At 37.1% G+C, this 23,028-nt stretch overlaps 1 protein-coding gene across 2 annotated transcripts in view; it reads left to right on the top strand.

Moving 5' to 3' along the window:
- The first annotated feature begins 5,322 nt into the window (after positions 1-5,322).
- The window catches only part of si:dkeyp-72e1.9 (syntaxin-binding protein 4), a 219,045-nt gene continuing 201,339 nt past the window's right edge, over positions 5,323-23,028 (top strand). Inside the window, exon 1 of one of the 2 annotated variants that reach the window (XM_051933611.1) lies at positions 5,323-5,702. In XM_051933611.1, the coding sequence (XP_051789571.1) occupies positions 5,638-5,702 (65 nt within the window). In that variant the 5' untranslated portion in view covers positions 5,323-5,637. The remainder of the gene's footprint in view (positions 5,703-23,028) is intronic. The other variant, XM_028813887.2, reaches the window with a different exon arrangement.

Genomic DNA, 23,028 nt, shown 5'->3' with positions numbered 1-23,028 from the left:
CAACAATGGTGTTATCCTGCAGCAGATCGTTCATGTTCATTTAACCTTAGCTTCAACTAGACTAATGGCAGAGTGCAGCACTGTGTATGTTCAAACTACCCATAAGCTATTGTGAATGTGTTGTATTGCATCAGCTTCTATCCATTGGTACAGTGTCATTTTGAAATTGCCATTACATTTTATTTTACCCTTTGTGACCACAAGGTGGCACCAGAGATCCCCAAAACCAAGACACAGTAAAGCATTTTGTAGATTAAATAAAGGGTTTTTTGTTCACACCAAGCAATTCACAGAATTCTATCCCTAATAATCCGCCACAAAACAATACAAAATATGTAATTATTCTTCCTATCTCTACCTCCACTGATTGTTGTCCACTGCCTCCAGACTCTGATTCATCAATGTGAGCGAGCGTGCTCCCTTTTATGCCAAACCCTGGAATGCTTCCAGTGTCACACCATGTCTTATGTAGAGATGTAGAGAAAGTAACACAGTCCTCCCTCCTGCCCTCTATCAACACCCAGACTACAACTCACAAGCACCCTAGCAGATGTCCCATCTGAGCTGCCACATGATGACCACTGCCACCTGCTGTATGGGGGATGGAACTGCTCCCAAGTTCCGGCCTCCATTGGTTCATCCATTATTTTATATCGGCTGGACACAAAGTTATCTTCTCATCCAGCTGGCCAATTCATCCTTTATTCCTTTCTAGCCTTCCGTCCAGGTAATACATCTTCCGCCTTCCCAGCCAGGATGCCCGTTCTCCTCTTACACCTTGTATATAAGGATTAAACTAACATGGTTTTCTTTGAGACTGAATATTGTATTATCAAATGTTTTGTTAACATCAATCAGAAAAGCTGCACTTTGTGAGTGAGTTCTGTTTAAAAATCTAAAGAGGGGGTTGGAGATGATCACAGAAACACTGAGCACAAGGCAGGAGACAATCCTGGACTGGGTGCCAATCAATCACAGAGCAAAAACACACACACATCCAGGTCAGTTTAGAGTCACCAGTTAGTCTAACCTGCATGCCTTTGGGGACATGGGATTAAAACCATTGCAGACACAAGGATCATTTTCATACTCTACACAGACAATGATTGGGTATGAGATGGCAACCCAGGACAATAGAATTTAGTGAGGTAGCAATGCTAACAGCTGCACTTAATACTTTATTTTCTAAATAAGAATTAAACTGAAGGATAATGCAGCTTGCTAATGAATTTAGTTTGTAGGTAAGCCCATAAAAATTGACACCTTTGAGCTGAATGTATGTCACAAGCTATAGTTTGTAAAGAATGATGTGATGTGAGAAATGATCTGCCAACCACTGGGACTGTCGCTGTTGTAAAACCTTGAGTTGGAGAGAAGCCGCTTAGCTTCTGTAGTAGGCTTGGTATTTTTCTGTCAATGTGTTAGGGTAGGGGCCATTGGGGTTAAGAGGATCTGTGAACAGAAATACTCTCTAAGGTAAAATGTTCAGGAACAGCTTGGCCAGAACTGGTCAAGGCCAAGTTTGCTAGGATAAGTCACACAATGTTATCAGCTGATAAACATTTTAATGCTTTTCTGGTGGCTTTGTGGTTTCCTTTCAAACAGATACAGATTAGGGTGTTACCTCTGAAGGAGACTTCTGACTGCCTACTGAAGTTGAATTTCAAGAAAACTATGCAATTCACCTTTGTTTATTCTAGAAAGTTTTAGAAAGTTGTGCTCAACCATGCAACAAAACTCCTGTTATGCAAAGAGGCCAATGACCCAAAGAGTTCACGGTGGAAGTATTGAAGACAACACTGGGAGGAAATGGAAAGTAAAAGATGCAGTCGAGCAGGCAGTGGATGGATCAATGGTGTCTGGCAGGGCAGATGTAAGTGGAATCCCTATGCCTTGTAATGATGAGGCTCAAAGTAAGGACAGATGCAAACTGGCCAGGAGGAAGTGTGAGTATACAGTAGATGCAAGAGGATCATGCCAATTAGATAGTGCAATTAAAACACTGGAACAATTCTGGCAAGAACTGGCCATTCACCTATGCTATTAATCTATTTTTTCAAAAATAGTATTTAGTCATGTTTTGAAGGTCCTTACACCACACTACGTGGGAACTTATTCCATGTGTCTGCTGGAATGCAGCATCAACGTTAATGGACAAGGTGGTAGCATGTGATGGATCAGAAGATCTCATGGTCTATACTCTAGCAACTTTATCAACCCGTAGCTAGCTGGTATTTGAGTTAATTAATAATGTAGTAAAGTTGCAACTGCCCTAAGTGATGGGTTTAAAAATAGACCATGGCATTGGGAGGTGGGGGGCTTCAGTGTCTTAAGCCCCTGATTGTTCAGTCGGATCTTCTTGCCCATCGAGTACCTTTCGCCTTCCAGTTAAATGAAAAATCAGTTCCTTTCCAAGTTCTTACTTGTCTATATATAGTATTAACAAATTACTGTGTTTTAATACCTTATAACTTATAAAGTATAACTTATTTCAGTTCCTTTTCTCCTTTCATTGGATAATATTAATATTGATGATTTTATGCTAGTGTTGGTCATTTTGTATTAATAGATATTTTTCAATTGCTAATTCTTGGAATATACTGTATTAGATATACTTTCAAAAATGTTATGTTTAAGAAAGATGAACAACAATTAGCCACCGACTCTCTCACCAGTAACACACATCAATCAATGCCATTTCCACATCACTTGAATTGCAGTCTGCTGTGTACGACAGCTATTGAGCCATTTGTGCTCCCTTTTGAACTCCGTTGTAAAGTGCTGTTTAAAAGCATGTGTTTAATGTGGTCTGCTAACACATATAATTGCATTCTAGTTTTTACAAAACTTTTTAATGATCAAAAATGTAATAACTGACTCTTGGATGAAGTAAATAAAAAATGTAAAATGCTTCAACTTTCATATTAGTTAACTTAATTGCTGAACGCCCCTGAATGTTACTCCATGCATACATTGTCTAACTTGTTGTTTTTTTTTTTGCCAGTCCCTTACAAAACACTAAACTAGGGTGCCTCTGAAGTTAGAAAATACTCAAATTAAATGTTGTGCTTAGCCAATTTGTGGCAATTCAAGAGAAAACTTATGTGTTGTTAACATAACAACAAGGAAACATTTTTGAGGCCCCAGAATTATTATTTTCTTATTTCTCTTGGAATACTGCATATCATTATTTCTGCTTGGATGTGGGGCGGTCAGGTTACTTGATACATCTTTAGTCGTAGGCTCAGGGTCATTTTAAATGGGAAGAGGTGGCAGAAATTACAAGGAGAAGCCATGCTCTATTTCGCCAGCTCCCTCTTCCACTGATGATTGTAAACTTAGATGTTAGCTTTGATAGTTTGGCAATGGCTGGTTGTGTAAATTGCTTGCTTTGAGCACCACTTAGATATTTTCTTTTGCTTCTAATGATGGAGGTCTTGAACTAACTTAATGCAGATTTCAAATGTCATCACATCCACCTGTCTACTGCCTGATGTCACACAATGCAACATACCAGTTTCTCATTGCTTTGTTTACCTTAAAATATACCAACTATTTAAATATAATTTAAAAAATTGTATGTAATTTTTTATTATTGGCTGATTGGAGGTCTGATAAGTGGACCCATTGGGACTGATGAGAACAAATCACATTACTTAAAGTTTAGCATTTTAAGGTATAACAAAAGGGTTGTTCACTGTTTTTATCTAATTTAAGTTAAAATAAACTTAAAATACTATACATACTATGTATGTTGATATTCTCTAACTTTTTCTAATAAATTAATTAATCGACATGTTTGGGAGCAAACATAGTTCTATCTATCTATCTATCTATCTATCTATCTATCTATCTATCTATCTATCTATCTATCTATCTATCTATCTATCTATCTATCTATCTATCTATCTAAATAACCATTTGGAATGGAAATATGTGGCATAAAATCTATCTATCTATCTATCTATCTATCTATCTATCTATCTATCTATCTATCTATCTATCTATCTATCTATCTATCTATCTAAATAACCATTTGGAATGGAAATATGTGGCATAAAATCTATCTATCTATCTATCTATCTATCTATCTATCTATCTATCTATCTATCTATCTATCTATCTATCTATCTATCTATCTATCTATCTATCTATCTATCTCTAAATAACCACTTGGAATGGAAATATGTGGTATATTTGATATGTATTTTGCAGTGAGTATATTATGACTTAAACAAGTACTTTTTAAACTTGCATACCTAAAAAAATTAAATTGTGTAAATCAGAGGAAAAATATATTTTAAGATTACACTTTAATGGATATTTGTTATACAATTGAAACAGGTAAATCTTACAAAAGTGACCCAAATATTTTTTTAATGCGGAAACGGTAATAAAATGAGGATATTTGAACCTATTAAAGTTAATGAAAACAAATCGTATTAAGTAACTGTCTTTTTAAGGTATTATGCTTCACATGACAGTTTTTCTTAAACGTTAGTAGTTAAATCATTTCAATTGTATATAAATCAAAGAAAAGAGATGCTATAAAAATGACTTGATTCGGTTCGATGGAAATTTGTTATACAATTGAAATGTGTAAATCTTAAATAATGGAGCCAAATATTTTTCTCAGTGTGTTGTACCCCTTAAATTGGCTTGTGTTAATGTGGGCATCATGGCTCATTTTGAAATCACGAAACCATTATTCACAAATCTGTTATTGTCTACTCATTGTTAATTATGTAACCTGTTACGGAGCTAAATAAACACTTCTGGAAGTACTGTCTGGAACTTTCTCGTGGATGGTTCTTTAGGGAACCAAAAATGGTTTCTCTCTGGCACCTTTATTTTTGAAAGTGTGAGTAAGAGTGTTGTTCTCTAAGACCATGAAACACAAAATAAACCCAGGTACCGTTAATGATGAACGATGAATCCAAGTGCATCAAAACAGTCATATTATAGTCATTAGAATTTTTTTTTCTGGTCTGTTTTTCATTGCATCTGTCTCAGCTTTTCAGTAGGTTAAAGGCAGATGCGCGTGTTCGGGACAATTATTATTGCACAAAGTACAGTACACCCGTAAATGCCGTAAACTGGCATTTACCACCCCCTGCTGCGTATTTAGGATTAGAGGAGAGGGGGACATTTGCGACATCTGGCACATCTATTCTTCAATTTTGTTGATGTGTTTGTTTATTTCTTTTCATGCATGACAATCACCGCATCCCAAAGGCGCTGGTTTTGCCCCGGTGACTTCTTGTGCTTGGCGGAGTGAGCGCAGGTTACTCTGTTTACTAGACGGCTGAGTCAGGACTGGGTCACGTGTTCGGCAGATTAGGCGCGGGGTCACCGAGTCTCATTCCGGCTCTCAATCTCTTTATCATTAATTCGAGGTGGAATGAGTGCTGACAGATACACTGATTCAGCTCAACATGGAGTGAGCCCGTGATAGCCGGGAGAGAGAGAGAGAGAGAGAGAGAGAGAGAGAGAGAGAGCGAGAGAGAGAGAGAGAGAGAGAGAGAGAGAGAGAGAGATGCCGCTTTCTTAAATTAACGAAGAGCCCACAATTTCCTTTCAAGTTCTCCAGTCCACACGCGACAGAGGTGGCAAAACATCCCCCCAGTTTTGAATGAGATGTCCTATCTGAAACCCCTAGGCAGGCAGCTTGAACGTTTTGACGGACTCTCGCTCATTTACTGGTAAGTAACGAATTCGTTATTTCATATGTCATGAGAGTTTGCTATGCTTTATCCTTGCGTGGACCAGAATGCCAGCTGAAATAATGACACACATGCTTTGCTTCTTATTCTTGAAGGCAATTTAGCCTCTCCATCTCAGCGCTTCCCGTAGCAATGTAAGTTCTGAGACGACTCATCTGTACCGCTTGTACTGCGTTATCAGACTTAAACATCCTTGGGCATTTTAAGGTTGTTGTTGGATATAACGTGCAGGTGAATATCATCTAAAACATTACAGCATCAGTCTGTACTCGTGCAATAAATCGCAAGCAGTAACGGAAGTGCTAGGCAAAATGCCAACTGCGTTGCAAATATGTGTACTTAAAGCAAGGTGCATTATAAAAGCACATTTATAGAATTCACCTTTCTAAAGTATTCTCAAAGTCACAGCAACCACGTGTCGTTTTACATTTTAAATTCTAGTGGAGCACTAGTATAAAAATGTTATAGTCATTAACTGTGCTGTTGTAGTCTTAATGAAAGTTACAAGCAGACGCAGAAATTTATCTACAGGTAGAAAACACCCCCTTAGTTCTTCGGATATTAAACCAACTATGGAATATATATATAGTATATATGTTCACCTACTGGCTGTTCAATTGTCTTCTGTTGAAAAGTCCATGAAATAAAGTCAATACTTGCATTTTCTTTATAAACACAGCTGTATTGCTACACCAGTTAAACTTGATTTTGTTATTTTGCTTACATCTGTGGATTTCATAATGTTACATCTCACTGAATAATTTTCTGTTTATTATATGTATGAATTTTTTGGTGGATGATGGTTGTGTTTGAACAAAGTATTGTTTATTAGTACTTGTGCTAGTTTACAGAATGTAGAATAACACATTATTCTAAAGCATATTTAACTGGAAAAATGATATGCTGCTTGCAAATAAACATTTTTAATTGGTAACAGCATGAGAATAAATTACAGTGGCAATGCAGTAATTTAATTTAACAGAACAACATGTGAAGATTAAAAGTTGTAAACATTACATATCATTTTCAAATAAATGATGATAATACATATTTAATATAAATTAACATAAACACATGTGTTATGTTTTGAATGAGGTAGACCTCTGTATTTATAGGTTTATTGATGACAGACATATTTAATAATTACCTTTCTACAGGTTTTCTACGGTATGTAGTGTATACATGTAACAACTACAAATACACACGGTACTATTATGATCAGGTAATTTCTTTAATGCTTGTTGCACCCCAGATGTCTTTCAGACATTTTAATTCCTCAATAAATAAAATGTGATACTCCAAAAAACAGTTTACTTTATTTAATAGAAATAACTATCTGTATCTATTTGTATGTTAATGGCACTTGTTTAAATTTCATACTTTTTGTGTGTTTAGTCTTTATGTCATTGTAGTATTAAGATTCATTGCATGATAAAACTGTGGATTTATATGAGTCCAGATAAGAAGCTAATTGTTTTATTACAGCAGATTACCAAGCTGTTGTGAAATGTTCATTTAATGAAAGTCTTTGATATTTACAGTACAAATACATTTTAAATAAATGTTGGGTTAAATTATGTGATCTTAAAATTCATGTGAATTTTAACTACATTTCTCTCAATTATGGCACTTCTTCCATTCATTTTATACATGTATTTATGTTACACATATTTAGGCCAATGTGTCTGAATGATTCTTGATTGATTACAGTGGATTTGTTTGTCATCCTTATTGACTAAATGTGATACAGTTCCATTTATCATTTGCATAGTTGATTTTAATTGATGATCCTAATGTGCTGTGGGCATTCACAAATAGAATTTAGATGAAAATAAAACAGTTAACAGTTATTCCACATTACAATATTATCCTGATAAAAAATATTTTTTATTTTTTTACATTTTGCAATATTTGAAATGTTCAAATCTATACTTAATTGCTGTTTGCTCCCTTTTTACTTGTCTTAAGTTACAGTTAAAATCATATCCCAATTGGTAAAAATGTCAAACTTTTGCCTAATTAGCATTCTTCACAGAAAGACTGGGAATATTAAGTTGTTCCCTGAAACTGTTGAAGTTCCATTTTAATTACTCACTGAAAAACAAATGTGTGATGGTTTGTATCCACTTAATTTTTCTTAGTTTAAGTAAGTTAGCCTTCTTCTTTTTGGGTAGCTTGCACTGCTCAGGTAGTGATGAACTTTGGTGCAACCAAAGCATCCGGAGGAGTTTCTCAAAACTGCATGCAAACCCGAGGACCTATTTTATGTGAAATTTCTTGCGTCTCCCTTTCTCTTTGAGTACATCAGTTAGTGAATTCTAAATTTAATATATCAAGATTCATGTGCTCCTGTCAGCAGAAGGCAGAGAGACAGTCATAGTTTACCAGACTGCTTGATGTCAATATAACAATGCTTGCATATTATGTGTTTCATATTTCACTTTCTCTGCTATAACACTGTGAAAACCAAAATGAACAGAAAAGCTCAACTCAAATGTGGACACAGGTTTTGGGGAAAGAATCTCAGAAGCAGTTTGTAATATGGCATCTGTTGGAATATATTTCCTTATATCATAAATGTAAGCATTGCTACATAGATTCCTCAGTGTATCAATATATTACCATAATACCAATGTATCAATTATTTCACAATGCTCTACTTTATTCCTTTTTTCTTCTTCTTCTAGACAGTATGCAATTAAAACACAAAACATTAATAGTCATCAAAGTAGGGAACCCTCTATATCTATTACAGCTCCAAACTGTCACATAATTAGATTATAGATAGATAGATAGATAGATAGAGTGGGAAAAAGTAGGTTTACAGTTGTTCATATGGAAAAAGACATGCAGATTATGATTGCTACACTCAAGAACACTTTAATAATAATAATAATAATAATAAGACAAATAATGCAAACAAATAATGCAATAATTAAATAATAATACAAGAATAATCTCTGTGTTTTGTATACTTGTCCAGTTGGGGCTGCGTAGTCTTAAGGCCTCAGAACCCCTGCAGGTTTTGTTTTTTTCTCCAGCCCTCTGGAGTTTATTTTTTGTTTTTTCTGTCCTCCTGGCCATCGGACCTTACTTTAATCTTTGTTACTTAGTATTGCCTAACCTTTTTTTTATAATTTTCTTTTTTCTTTCTTCATCTTTTAAAGCACTTTGAGCTACATAATTTGTATGAAAATGTGCAATATAAATAAATGCTGTTGTTGTTGTTGTACTCACAACTATAAACCTACTTTTTCCTACCCCTGTATATATATATACATATATATTCATACATATTCAGTATACATACAGTCATATGAAAAAGTTTGGGAACCCCTCTCAGCCTGCATAATTATTTACTTTCAACAAAAAAGATAACAGTGCTATGTCTTTCATTTCTTAGGAACATCTGAGTACTGGGGTGTTTTCTGAACAAAGATTTTTAGTGAAGCAGAATTTAGTTGTATGAAATTAAATCAAATGTGAAAAACTGGCTGTGCAAAAATGTGGGTCCCCTTGTAATTTTGCTGATTTGAATGCATGTAACTGCTCAATGCTGATTACTTGCAACACCAAATTGGTTGGATTAGCTCGTTAAGCCTTGAACTTCATAGACAGGTGTGTCCAATCATGAGAAAAGGTATTTAAGGTGGTCAATTGCAAGTTGTGCTTCCCTTTGACTCTCCTTTGAAGAGTGACAGCATGGGATCCTCAAAGCAACTCTCAAAAGATCTGAAAACAAAGATTGTTCAGTCTCATGGTTTAAGGGAAAGCTACAAAAAGCTATCTCAGAGGTTTAAACTGTCAGTTTCAACTGTAAGGAATGGAATCAGGAAATGGAAGGCCACAGGCACAGTTGCTGTTAAACCCAGGTCTGGCAGGCCAAGAAAAATACAGGAGCGGCATATGCGCAGGATTGTGAGAATGGTTACAGACAACCCACAGATCACCTCCAAAGACCTGCAAGAACATCTTGCTACAGATGGTGTATCTGTACATTGTTCTACAATTCAGCGCAATTTGTACAAAGAACATCTGTATGGCAGGGTGATGATTAAAAAGCCCTTTCTGCACTCACGCCACAAACAGAGTCGCTTGTTGTATGCAAATGCTCATTTAGACAAGCCAGATTCATTTTGGAACAAAGTGCTTTGGACTGATGAGAAACAAATTGAGTTATTTGGTCATAACAAAAATCACTTTGCATGGCGGAAGAAGAACACCGCATTCCAAGAAAAACACCTGCTACCTACTGTCAAATTTGGTGGAGATTCCATCATGCTGTGGGGCTGTGTGGCTAGTTCAGGGATTGGGGCCCTTGTTAAAGTCAAGGGTCGGATGAATTCAACTCAATATCAACAAATTCTTCAGGATAATGTTCAAGCATCAGTCACAAAGTTGAAGTTACGCAGGAGTTGGATATTCCAACAAGACAATGACCCAAAACACAGTTCGAAATCTACAAAGGCATTCATGCAGAGGGAGAAGTACAATGTTCTGGAATGGCCGTCACAGTCCCCTGACTTGAATATCATCGAAAATCTATGGGATGATTTGAAGCAGGCTGTCCGTGCTCGGCAGCCTTCAAATTGAACTGAACTAGAGAGATTTTGTATGGAAGAATGGTCAAAAATACCTCTATCCAGAATCCAGACACTCATCAAAGGCTATAGGAGGTGTCTAGAGGCTGTTATATTTGCAATAGGAGGCTCAACTAAGTATTGATGTAATATCTCTGTTGGGGTGCCCAAATATATGTACCTGTCTAATTTCGTTATGATGCATATTGCATATTTTCTGTTAATCCAATAAACGTAATGTCACTGCTGAAATACTACTGTTTCCATAAGTCATGGCATATATTAAAAGGAAGTTGCTACTTTGAAAGATCAGCCAATGATAAGCAAAAATCCAAAGAATTAAGAGGGGTTCCCAAACTTTTTCATATGACTGTATATACTGAATACATATACAGTATATATATATATATATATATATATATATATATACAGTATATATATTTATATATACAGTATATATATTTATATATATGTGTGTGTGTGTGTGTGTGTTTGTGTGTATGTGTGTGTCTACAATATAATAAAACACTAAGGTCTGTATGCCCAGTTCCTCAAAGCAATTTGGTCTGTTTGGCTTTGGTATAATTGGTGACTTTGGCTTGGGCGACAACAGCAAGTTCAAGTATGAGACACATGAGAAGGTGTAAAGGTTTGTAAAGCATGCTTAGAGAGTCGGTTTCAAAGACAACAAGTATAAAACCAGATAGGAGGCAAGAAAATGACAAAGTTTCAGAAGCACGCTTTGCAGGAACACACTAGAGAGATGGAGCAGAGACATTCACACATGCGCAAATACAGAGAAAAGGTGCTGAAGTTACATGTAGGGTAAGAGATAGCAAATATCTTTAAATTATTCTATTACCTGTCTTTAACAGGTACTGTACCTTGTGTATAGTACATATATGAACAAGAATTTGCTAATACAGTTTGGGTACATTATATTTTATATTACATTAACATCATATTAATTGTGATACTGTAATTACTTGAAATACTCTAGTTTTGGTGATTCATATCAAATGCCGTACTGTAGGAAGTTATTATGACAAAAATGATTTGCTTTCTCTGTGGAGAATCTCTCGCGTTCTGAAGAGTCTATAGCTGCAGGCTGATGCTGCCACCCCACTTTTAGTGGCATTACACATATACTTTGTCAGCATGCTCATGTCGATCAAACACAGGAAGCTCTGCAGTCTACTTGTGACTTTACGCTGTAGGAAGATAAGTAAATAAATCAAGCTAAACAGGTAAATAACATTCGATGTGGCTTTTATATAAGTAACATATCATTTTTTTTTTTATATAAAGACCATCACAGAACACAATCACAAACAAAACTTTGCACGATACCTTGGCGTGCCTTGCTCATCCTTATCTGAGTTCACCTCTGTTATAGCACGTCTTTTTTTGAAAACAGGGGTGTCAGATCGGGGGGAGTGTGAATACGACTGAGAGAATGAAGGAAGGAAGGTTGCCGGTTCGAATCCCGTAAAATGCCAAAAAGGGATTCTGCTCTGTTGGGCCCTTAAGCAAGGCCCTTAACCTGCAATTGCTGAGCGCTTTGATTAATGAGAAAAGTGCTATATAAATGCAAAGAATTATTATTAAAGAAAGAATTATTATTAAAACTGAATAAAAAAGAAGCTAACCTTTACAAGTACAGTACCATACATTTACACTGGCTGTTGCAAACTCAAATCAAATGTATGTTTTCATTGTGTAATATTAACAATAAGAGCAGCTTACTATTCAAAATGTTAATTCTGGGAAGCGGCCAGGATTGAACCCTTGAGCTCTTGATTATGAGCCAGCAGTTCTTATCACTGTACCACCAAAGCAGTCATATCAGTGTTGTACTAATTTCTTTTTCTTCTGTTATATTCTTAAATAAAACTGCAGTTGTTTTTTTATACATGTACCTTTTGTGAAAGTGTTTAATTGATATTTGGACTTCAGTCTTCACACATTATACATTTCATGTCAAAATTTTTTCGTTAGTACTAGAACATGAAAAAAGTTTGTGTTTTAGGTAAATGTTCAACATTTCTTGCATTTCTCACATTTCCTGTCATCCTACACATACACAGATCGTTGTAGACATGGAACACACATGAAATGCATGTGTTCCAAGTAAAGATATATTATGTACCCTATACAACTCCAAGCACCTCACACTGAGATAAACAAGGCTTGAACCTGGAGAGCTTTTTGCACAAGTTGGGCTTCGTCTGTGGTGGGGATGGCATAGCAGGCTGCTTGCAGCTTGTGCTGATCAGCACACCTATAAAACAAAAGACACTGATGGAGAGGTGCGAAGGAATTTAAGGTGGGCTGGAGCTACAAGTCTTTTCATAGGCATATATACAGTAATCCCTCCTCCATCGCGGGGGTTGCGTTCCAGAGCCACCCACGAAATAAGAAAATCCGCGAAGTAGAAACCATATGTTTATATGGTTATTTTTATATTGTCATGCTTGGGTCACAGATTTGCGCAGAAACACAGGAGGTTGTAGAGAGACAGGAACGTTATTCAAACACTGCAAACAAACATTTGTCTCTTTTTCAAAAGTTTAAACTGTGCTCCATGATAAGACAGAGATGACAGTTCTGTCTCACAATTAAAAGAATACAAACATATCTTCCTCTTCAAAGGAGTGCGTGTCAGGTACAGAGAGGAAAGCAAACAAATCAATAGGGCTGTTTGGCTTATATGCGAAGCACCGCCGGTACAAAGATGTTGAAGGCGGCAGCTCACACCCCCTCCGTCAGGAGCAGACAAAGAGAGAGAGAGAGAGAAAAACAAACTGAAAAATCAATACGTGCCCTTTGAGCTTTTAAGTATGCGAAGCACCGTGCAGCATGTCGCTTCACCAAGCAGCTGCACACAGAAGGTAGCAACGTGAAGATAATCTTTCAGCATTTTCAGACGAGCGTCCGTATCATCTAGGTGTGCGAACAGCCCCCCTGCTCACACCCCCTCCGTCAGGATCAGAGAAAGTCAGCACAAGAGACAGAGAGAAAAGTAAGTTGGGTAGCTTCTCAGCCATCTGCCAATAGCGTCCCTTGTATGAAATCAACTGGGCAAACCAACTGAGGAAGCATGTACCAGAAATTAAAAGACCCATTGTCCTCAGAAATCCGCGAACCAGCAAAAAATCCGCGATATATATTTAAATATGCTTACATATAAAATCCGCGATAGAGTGAAGCCGCGAAAGGCGAAGCGCAATATAGCGAGGGATCACTGTATATAAATATATATATATATATATATATATATATATATATATGTATGGTTGAAATAGTTTACTGTCAAATAATGCAAAGAGTACGCGACACGTGTTTCGCACTAATTCTGGGCTCATCAGGCGTACACACTCACTGCACTCCCTTACGGGAATCGAACCTCGGACGTCAGTGCTAGAGGCGAAGCCCCTAATGTTGCGCCACGGCGTGTGGTTCATTCATTTGACAGCATGTAGATCGGGGTAATTACATTCACGGCATTCGTAGTCTGAATCACAATCTGATTGTATGGATGGTTACCTACCAGGTAATGCTTGTGGTTGGTCAGCAAGTCGGCTAACATCCGCCACGTGCCCTCTTTCAGTTGCAAGAAGCAGATCATAGAATGGTTGAAATAGTTTACCTGGTAGGTAGTGCTGGGCGGTATACCGGTTCATACCGAAAACTGTTTTTAATTTTTTTTATGATATGGACTTTTCTTATACCGCAACACTGGTTTAAATTGCCTAAACGACGTTCGGAACGTGGCGCAGCGGGAAACTGTTCAAGTGGGGACCTTTTTCACTGCTACACCGCTAAACACAGATTTGTTGCACTAGGGCTCTTTTTCACTACTTCACCACCAAATTGGTAGCGGTAGCATAGGTATTGCGCGGTGAAAATGGACAGAGAATATTCCGAAACTGAAGCCGACGATAAAGTTGAACATGATGAACAAAAGAACTTTTGCCGAAAAAAAGGAGTCACGTCCGTCGCCTGGAGATACTTTAGTTTTAAAAATTTCAGATGTGTAAATACTGTTTCTATACTACTGGATAATACTGCAAGCCAAGTTGTACTTGTTTTATTTGTTTTCAATACAGTGTAATGTACCTGGGTACTGTGTAATAGTGTGACGACATGTTGACTTTATTCTCGACATTTCCACTTTATTCTCGCCGTTTATGTCAAGATTAAAGTCGACATGTTGACTTTATTCTCATAATTTGTCATTAAAGTAGAACATCGTAAACTAAACTTCATCGTAAAATGAATATTTAATTTACTAGATTTTCTCAAACCCCGTCATAAGTTATATAGCACATTAAATGCTTTGTGTTAAGTGATTCTTAAACTGACTTCTTCTTGCACTAAGAGGAGGCGCCGGCAGCAATCGCCGCACAGAATACATTCACTTCATGATCTTCCTGCTCTCTGAACATTTAGAATGCTAAGATAAATACTTAATGAAATTTTCATGGTGAAATGCATTAAAGCATGCATTAATCATATGGGGGCACGGCGGCGTGCCTGCCTTGCATTTGCATGTTTTTCTGGTGGGTTTACTCGGCGCTTCAGTTTCCTTTCAAAGTCATGTAGGATGTGGGGTTTTGTTGTGCTATATTGACCCTGCTAGTGTATGATTTGTTTGTATTCATCCTGCGATGTGCTGGCGACTCGTTCAGAGATGGGCGCAACTCTGAATGAATGGCATAATTAAACATGTATAACGAAGATATTTTTAAAGTTCTGAACACTCCGTGGGCTAAGTTTATAACTAGTTTTAATTTCACAAAGACGTTTATCGTATGGTGATTGGTTATGTGGTGAAAGAAAAAGGAAGGATATGAACTGGGGTTTTGGTATGTCAGATAGAGACAGCATGCATGCAATAAAGATAGCCCGCTCAGAAGAACATGCATTGAATTCTGTGTTCGTGTCTCTGACCAGCAGATCACAAACCCAACATTTACACAATATTTAAGTTAAACCTATGCGATAGCTATTCATACATCCAGTTTTTTGGAGCCTCGTCACACCTGCCATAAAGTTCTCTACACTGAACATACACCTGGGGACCCCTTACTGCGAGGGAGCAGCACTACCGCCTCACTAACATGCATGTTTAATACCTGCTTTAATGCATTTCATCATGAAAATGATATCAAGTATTTATCTTAGCATTCTAAATTTTCAGAAAGCAGGAATATCATGAAGTGAATGGATTCTGTATGGTGATCGCTGTCTTCTCTTAGTGCAGAGGAAGTCGGGGAACATAACACAAAGCATGTAATGTGCTGCATTAATTTATGACGGGGTAAATTAAGTAATTGATTAAACATTGATTTTAGCAAGAAGTTTAGTTTACGACATTCTACTTTAATTATGAAGTAAACTATGAGAATAAAGTGGAAATGTCGACTTTAATCTCAACATAAACGGCGAGAATAAAGTGGAAATGTTGACTTTGTTCTCGACATATAGTTTGTTTTTTTCTTCCCAGTATAGCTTAGCTTGAAGCAAGGTCCATATTAATGCAGTTTCCCTAAATGATGGTTCATTTGGTAAAGATATCATCACCAAGTTGCACTTGTTTTATTTTATTTTAATTTGGTGAATACTGTGTAATGCACCTGGGCTTGAAGTCTTGAAGTAATAGTGCAACTATCAGTAATAATACTATTATTTATTTTATTGTTATTATTTATTAGTTTAAATATTATGCAGTTTAATGATGATAAAGTTGTTTAAAAAGTCACTTTAACGTGTCAGTGGACAGAGATTGTTAACATTAACAGAAAGTGTAGTTGGTTTACAAACAATATTTACTATTTATTCCTTTTCTAAGACATATTCGGTGCAATACAATTTTTGACAAGCACCTCTGGATATTTTACGAAGTCTAAATGCCTCTTTGTATGGTTGAAAATATGTTGTCAAAATTATAGTTTGTTTTTGCAAAATTTGTTCAATAAAAAGGTTCTATGTTTTGACTGCATCTGTCATGCAATGTGATACCTTCTCCATTAGTTCCATCCCCTTGAAAACTATCACTTTATGGGGCAATGCAAAACTGTATTAATACTTGTGTGCACATTAAAATGTTTTTTTTTTGTACAATGTACAATACTCTTGACAGTGGAATAGGTTATTCTTAGCCAGTAATTGCAGTGGAAAATGTGGTTAACATCCACTCATACATGGGGAAAAAAATACCGTCGAATACCGTGAAACCGGGATAATTTAGAAAAATACCGTGATATAGAATTTTGGTCATACTGCCCACCCCTACTGGTAGGTAACCACCCATACAATCAGATTGTGATTCAGACTACAAATGCCGTGAATGTAATTACCCCGATCTACATGCTGTCAAATGAACGAACCACACGCCGTGGCACAACGTTAGGGGCTTCGCCTCTAGCGCTGACGTCCGAGGTTCGATTCCTGTAAGGGAGTGCAGTGAGTGTGTACGCCTGATGAGCCCAGAATTAGGGCAAAACATGCGTCGCGTACTCTTTGCATTATTTGACAGTAAACCTATTTCAACCATTCTATGATCTGCTTCTCGCAACTGAAAGAGGGCACGTGGCGGATTTTAGCCGACTTGCTGACCAACCACAAGCGTTACCTGGTAGGTAACCACCCATACAATCAGATTGTGATTCAGACTATGAATGCCGTGAATATATATATATATATATATATATATATATATATATACAGTATATATATATATATATATATATATATAATATATATATATATATATATTTCTCTTATTATATAAAAAAATCTTGGGTCGAGACGTGACCTTCTTGGAAACACACTTTGACGTCCCGCAAGAACAACCAATTTAAAACAAGATCACGGACATCTAACCTCTCAGTTGTTGGAATGCTTTTTATAGACACACTTCATGTGCTCTCAGGTCTTAAAAATTTTATACATTCTAGATGACACAGCCACGACTAAGCGAAGAAGAAAGAGCAGCATGTTGAAAAAAGACCCAAATGCGTTGGAGAGCCAAAAGCATTCCAACAACTGAGAGGTTAGATGTCCGTGATCTTGTTTTGAATTGGTTGTTCTTACAGGACGTCAAAGTGTTTTTCTGAGAAGGTCCAATCGGGGTCAGAAATACAAGACTTCATAAAGACCTTCAAAAACGTTGGTGCAATGCACATGCAGAGCCGGTTAGAGATTATGAAAGCAGTGGAATTCAAAAGGCTCAAAAAAACGTTGGCGTGATACACATGTAGAGCAAGTTAAAGAATATGAAAGTAGTAAAATTCGAAAGTATCAAAAAAAGAAAGTAAAGATCACATTAGCACAAACAAACAGAAATTATTACTCGGTGAAATAATGGAACAGCAAAAAGAGATTGAATATATGGACATGAGTGATATGTCAGAAGTATGTAGATATTGTAAGGCTTTAAAGTTTAAGTCGGAGACTTGTAGATCGTTTAATTCATGTTGCCATCAGGGAAAAGTAGTGTTGCCTCCCAATGAAGAGGCGTATTTGCGAGAATTAAAAGATTTGTAATTTGGTGAAAGTGAAATCCACAAACACTACAGGCAAAATAACCGAGTCTACAATAATCTTTTCACATTCGCATCTTTCAATGCTCAAAACGTAGATTTACACAATAATGGACCATACGCTATGAGAATCTGTGGTTCCACAACAATTAAAGCTACGACAAGTTTAATTTTGAAGAAACCACAATTTGGTCAGGTGTATATTTATGATCACGGAGAAGCGATGCAACATAGAATCAAAAGATTATGTAACAATCCCCATGAAAATAACAATCTCTTTAAAATGTATATCCGGTTAACCAAACCCGGGGGTGGGCGAGCGAAGTGAGCAGGGGACAGAGCCTATATATATATATATATATATATATATATATATATATATATATATATATATATACTTTATTTTTTCACAATATAACACAGGTTTAATTTTGAGGGGTTTCCACCCTGGTTTACTTGCAACGTAAAGTATCGTCTCCACAATACAACTCAAATGGTCACACCGGACAAAATACAAAGCAAATGAGGGAACATTTATACAGAGGGACAGGAAATTGAATCAGGGATACTGGGAAAACAGGGAGGAATGCTGGGATGGAGATGTCATCAGCTCGTGACTGGAGGGTATACAGGAACCCGGCTTCCTTTTGTTTATGTTTATATATATATATATATATAGAGAGAGAGAGAGAAGCTGAGCCATAACATGATGACAACAGTGACAATGTTACACAATGCCTACTGTGTTCCTCAGGTGATGAGCAGTGTTGACTTTGCATCAAATAGTGTGAATCATGTGGCATTAGGTCAAAAAAATTTAACCTGGGCCAGTTGCACTCTTGCAAGATTTATTTATCTATATCAAGCCATTCATTGTGGAGGAAGACCCTAATATTTGCAATGTCATGGTAGTGTCATATTCTCTCCACTTTCTGAAAGTAGTCTTCCCAGAGTTCTATGTTATATGCAATGCCTTCAAAATTCTTTTATCTTTCTCATATATTCTGTAATTTTCAACAATAAGGCCTTTTTTTAGCTTGGTATGGACAGTGGCTATCTCGGCTATGCAACCAATAAACCTTTGGGGAAATCGTACAGGAATAACTGAAGACCCAATTAGAAACACTTCTGCTGAAGGTGTAACACAGTTTTTACATATTTTAAAAAGGGACTTGCACTGTTGAAACACCTATTTTAGGGCACACTTGCTTACACACTCACATTAACATATCTAGCCTATTTAGAGTTATGTATTTAACCTTATCTCTTCTCAGGAATTGGCTCTGTGCTGTTGTACTGCTCAGTGCTTCCCACGGAGGACTATAAATTACAATGAAGCCATCTCATCTTGAGGCACTAAAGTAAGACCTCTGTTTGCCCAGCAGATGAGATTTCTTCTAGAGTGTGATTACACGCTTCCATGTGTGTAACACCAGTCTGGCCTGTTGCAAACCTACATTTTTTGGGATATGGAAGAAAAAACATTATTTACACAGACTTCATGTAGGCATGGGGAGATAATGCAAGCTCCACAAAAACATGTCACAAGGTTGGGATTTAGAACCATCCTCCTTAAACTGAAATTTCTTTGGCTAAGTGCCCTGTCATATTCCATAATATCCTGCTTTCAAAGTGACATGGATGCCTGCTATATTATGGTTTAGCATATTGAGTTTTGTTTTGGTTCAGCATGCATAATTTGATGATTTCTGGAATGGGACTGGCGCAGCATTTTTTAAGACCTTTTCACAAAGCATTTGCCATTAAACTGTCTGTGCCACTATGTCATACCTTTATGTTGACCCCATTTTCAGCAGTGAATCTAGCTCAGCATAATATATGCATGCGAGCAATACCCTCCTTTCTGCAACTGAATTCTGCCATAATGCTTATCTTATAAGAAAAGCTTTGATTTGAATGTAATTTTGGCATTATTGTTGTTAGGATCTTTTCAGCAAAAGCAGAAATCAAAATTGCATTTGTCCTTTGTAGTGAGTGGCAGAGTTCAGCAAATAAATCAGTGAGCAAAGTAAAACGTAAATGAGCAAAAGTGAAAACCCTAAACTATTCAATAAATGAAATTGCTTAGGGGGCACCACAGCACCGCAGTGCTGGCACTAGTGCCTCACAGTAAGACGGCCAGGTTTCACGTCATGGGTCCCGACCCCATATGGTGTTTGCATGTTCTTGCCAGGTCTGCACAGGTTTCCTTCTGGTGCTTTGGTTTCCTCCCAAATACATGCTGGTTCAGCAAATTGGTAATGCTAAACTGGTCCATGTTTGTTAACCCTTTCCAGGGTTTGTCCCTGACTTGCACCTTTTGCTAGATGGAATAGACTCCAGCACCCCCTGTAACCCTGGACTAGATTAAGTGGGTTAGAAAATTACATGACAAGATGAATTGCTGTGGAAATTAATTATTTTATCAAATCTTAAACTCCCAAAGTGCAGAGAATAATTGAATAGGCATTTTGTCCTTAAATAATATGGCCACCCAGCCTGCTTGACCACACTCTGTGATTTGTCACAGACATGCAGTTATGTAAAACAATGCGTGGCAACATGGTTTTCAAGTTTCTAAATGGCAGCATTTGATGATGAATTACATGCATCACACACAAGAAAAATATTTTAAAGTAAACATTCTAATGGTTTCCTTTCTCATGGTGACACACATTTCACTTTCTTATTCATAAATGTTATGCTCTGTTTCCATTTTATGGCATCCTGATCAAAGTAGGTATTCATGACCAGATAGTGTTCTCAGCATGTGTAGTCCTAGCCACAACCTAACAGGCCTCTAAATCCAATGGGAGAGGGAGAATCTGACAAAATGCTGAATCTGCCATAATTACTTTACATAAGAGACAATGATGTTGTTCACTTAATGTAACATTTAGTTTGTTTCATTTACTTTGTTTTACCAAACTATATGGAAAACTTTCAGGATGTGAAATAGGCCAAGGCGTTTGTGGAGCTCACCACAAACTATGTTGGAGGTGGGAATGATTGGTAAATACATTTTATTAAGAAAATAAGGCATGTTGTTGAAATCATGAAACACGTTTCACGTTTTCGCATGAAAGTTCTACTTTAGTTTATCATAGGATCACCCAAGCACAAGGGAAAAGTGTGAACAAAACTGTAATCTATATAAAATTAAGTTAATACAACAACACAATATTCTCAAATGTATTTGATCCAATTCAAATATGTTCATTTTCATTCATTTTAATTTAAAGGGTAAATTTTCAGTATTTTAGAGGCCTCTCATATTTTCAAATTCTCCTTTTTGGAGTGATCATGCATGTTTTAGGAGGGCTGAGCCCATCATAGCACCTTTTTATCTTGCACCAGAGTTGTTTAGGAGTAGAACCGTCAAACTTATGTCCTAAAGGACCGTATCGGCTACAGGTTTTTGTTCCAACCTCTTAATTAATAATCAAGTAATCCTGCTAACTAGGCATACATCTTTTGCCTTCATTTTAAAGGACTTACTTATAAGATTCTTTGAAGGTTTGTGAAACGTGATTTTTTGGTCTAGAAAAGATTTTGATGGTTCCTAATTCGATGTTAATTAAGAAACTGGAATGAAAGCATGCAACTACTGCCACCCTCCGGGATCTGAGTTTCACAACTGTATTTTAGAGTGTCCATTGTTATTTTGTTTATGCAAAAAGAGACTCGCTGTGGGCTTTCTTGACTTGTTAACCCAAACGTAAAAGACCAGCATTGTGGAACCCATGGGATATGGTTATGAGATGCTTGTATTTGTCAGTCTTTAACATAGTAACAGATCTCTGGATGGCCTCATGATAAGGCTTATTTCTTTATGATCAATTCCAATTTATCTGTACACCTGCCACTTTTCAATGATTATATCAAGGGATGCTTAAGACCTTTGCCATATTTCTTCTCCTGCCCTTTTGTTTGCTGTTAGGCAGGCATTGTAGTGAGATAACTGATTCAATGAAGTGTAAACCAAAATGTTTGTGGTTAACCTCTTTCCCTGAGCCACTTAACCCCTCTGTGGTTCACCTGTAAAAAATCTAGGGACACAACTGTAATGTCCTCTGACTGCACAAGTCACCTTAGGTAAAGATGTCAGGCAAATATACATCAGTATTCAGCCTATTTTCATTTTTTATAATTTTCAATATTTTAAGCTCTTGTTTTCTTCTTACAGGTAAAATATTAATGAATTGTGTTTTGTTTTTAGCCTGTTAGGCTAAATGAAAATACTAATTTTGAGAGGGTCAGTGGACTTTCTCTGGGTGCTGTATGTACTCAGATGTGAAATTTAAGCAGAAACTGAAACAGCTACAGTCAGCAAAATGACAGTTCTATCCTGGGGGGGTTTGGAGCCAGGTCAAAAATTTTGAAAAGTGCTTACCTTTTTTAGCAACTTGGTTAAGAGTGGGTCAGTAGGTTCGAGGAGTGGGGGACATTAAAATTGCTTCAAGTGATTTGATCTGATGTATCATCAAGTAAAATGACAGCAGAAGTAGACTTTGAGCCATTCTGTGTACTGTACTGGGAATATGTTGAAATGAAGCTCTGTAAAAGAGAATGACAGCAGTTGCTGAAAAGTAGGTGCAATAACTCGATAGTAAAGAACTGGTGGAGGGAAGAGGGCCATCCACTTTACCTTTCATATGGGATGGTTCTCCATTTAATGTGTTATTATGAGCTCTTAAAAAATGCATCAGAGTTCAATGCAGGACAACATAACTATCTTTATGCACCTTTGATGGCTGCAAGTATTAATATTTTTGTTTCTTCATCACTGTTATCCCTGGAAAACTTTTATTAATGAGTAGCACTGGTTGCTAGGAGACATGGTGCTGATTAAAAAAATTAAATAATGAAGGTAATAAAGAGTTAAATAATGAAACGGACATCTCTATTTAGGGCGGCACGGTGGTGCAGTGGGTAGCGCTGCTGCCTCGCAGTTGGGAGACCTGGGGACCTGGGTTCGCTTCCCGGGTCCTCTCTTTGTGGAGTTTGCATGTTCTCCCCCTGTCTGCGTGGGTTTCCTCCCACAGTCCAAAGACATGCAGGTTAGGTGGATTGGTGATTCTAAATTGGCCCTAGTGTGTGTGTGGGTGTGTTTGTGTGTGTCCTGCGGTGGGTTGGCACCCTGCCCTGGATTGGTTCCTGCCTTGTGCCCTGTGTTGG

This window comes from Erpetoichthys calabaricus, chromosome 11 (assembly GCF_900747795.2).
Source record: "Erpetoichthys calabaricus chromosome 11, fErpCal1.3, whole genome shotgun sequence".
Classification (NCBI taxonomy): domain Eukaryota; kingdom Metazoa; phylum Chordata; class Cladistia; order Polypteriformes; family Polypteridae; genus Erpetoichthys; species Erpetoichthys calabaricus.
Note: the sequence above shows the minus strand (reverse complement) of the source record. Positions and strands in the feature narration are given on the sequence as shown.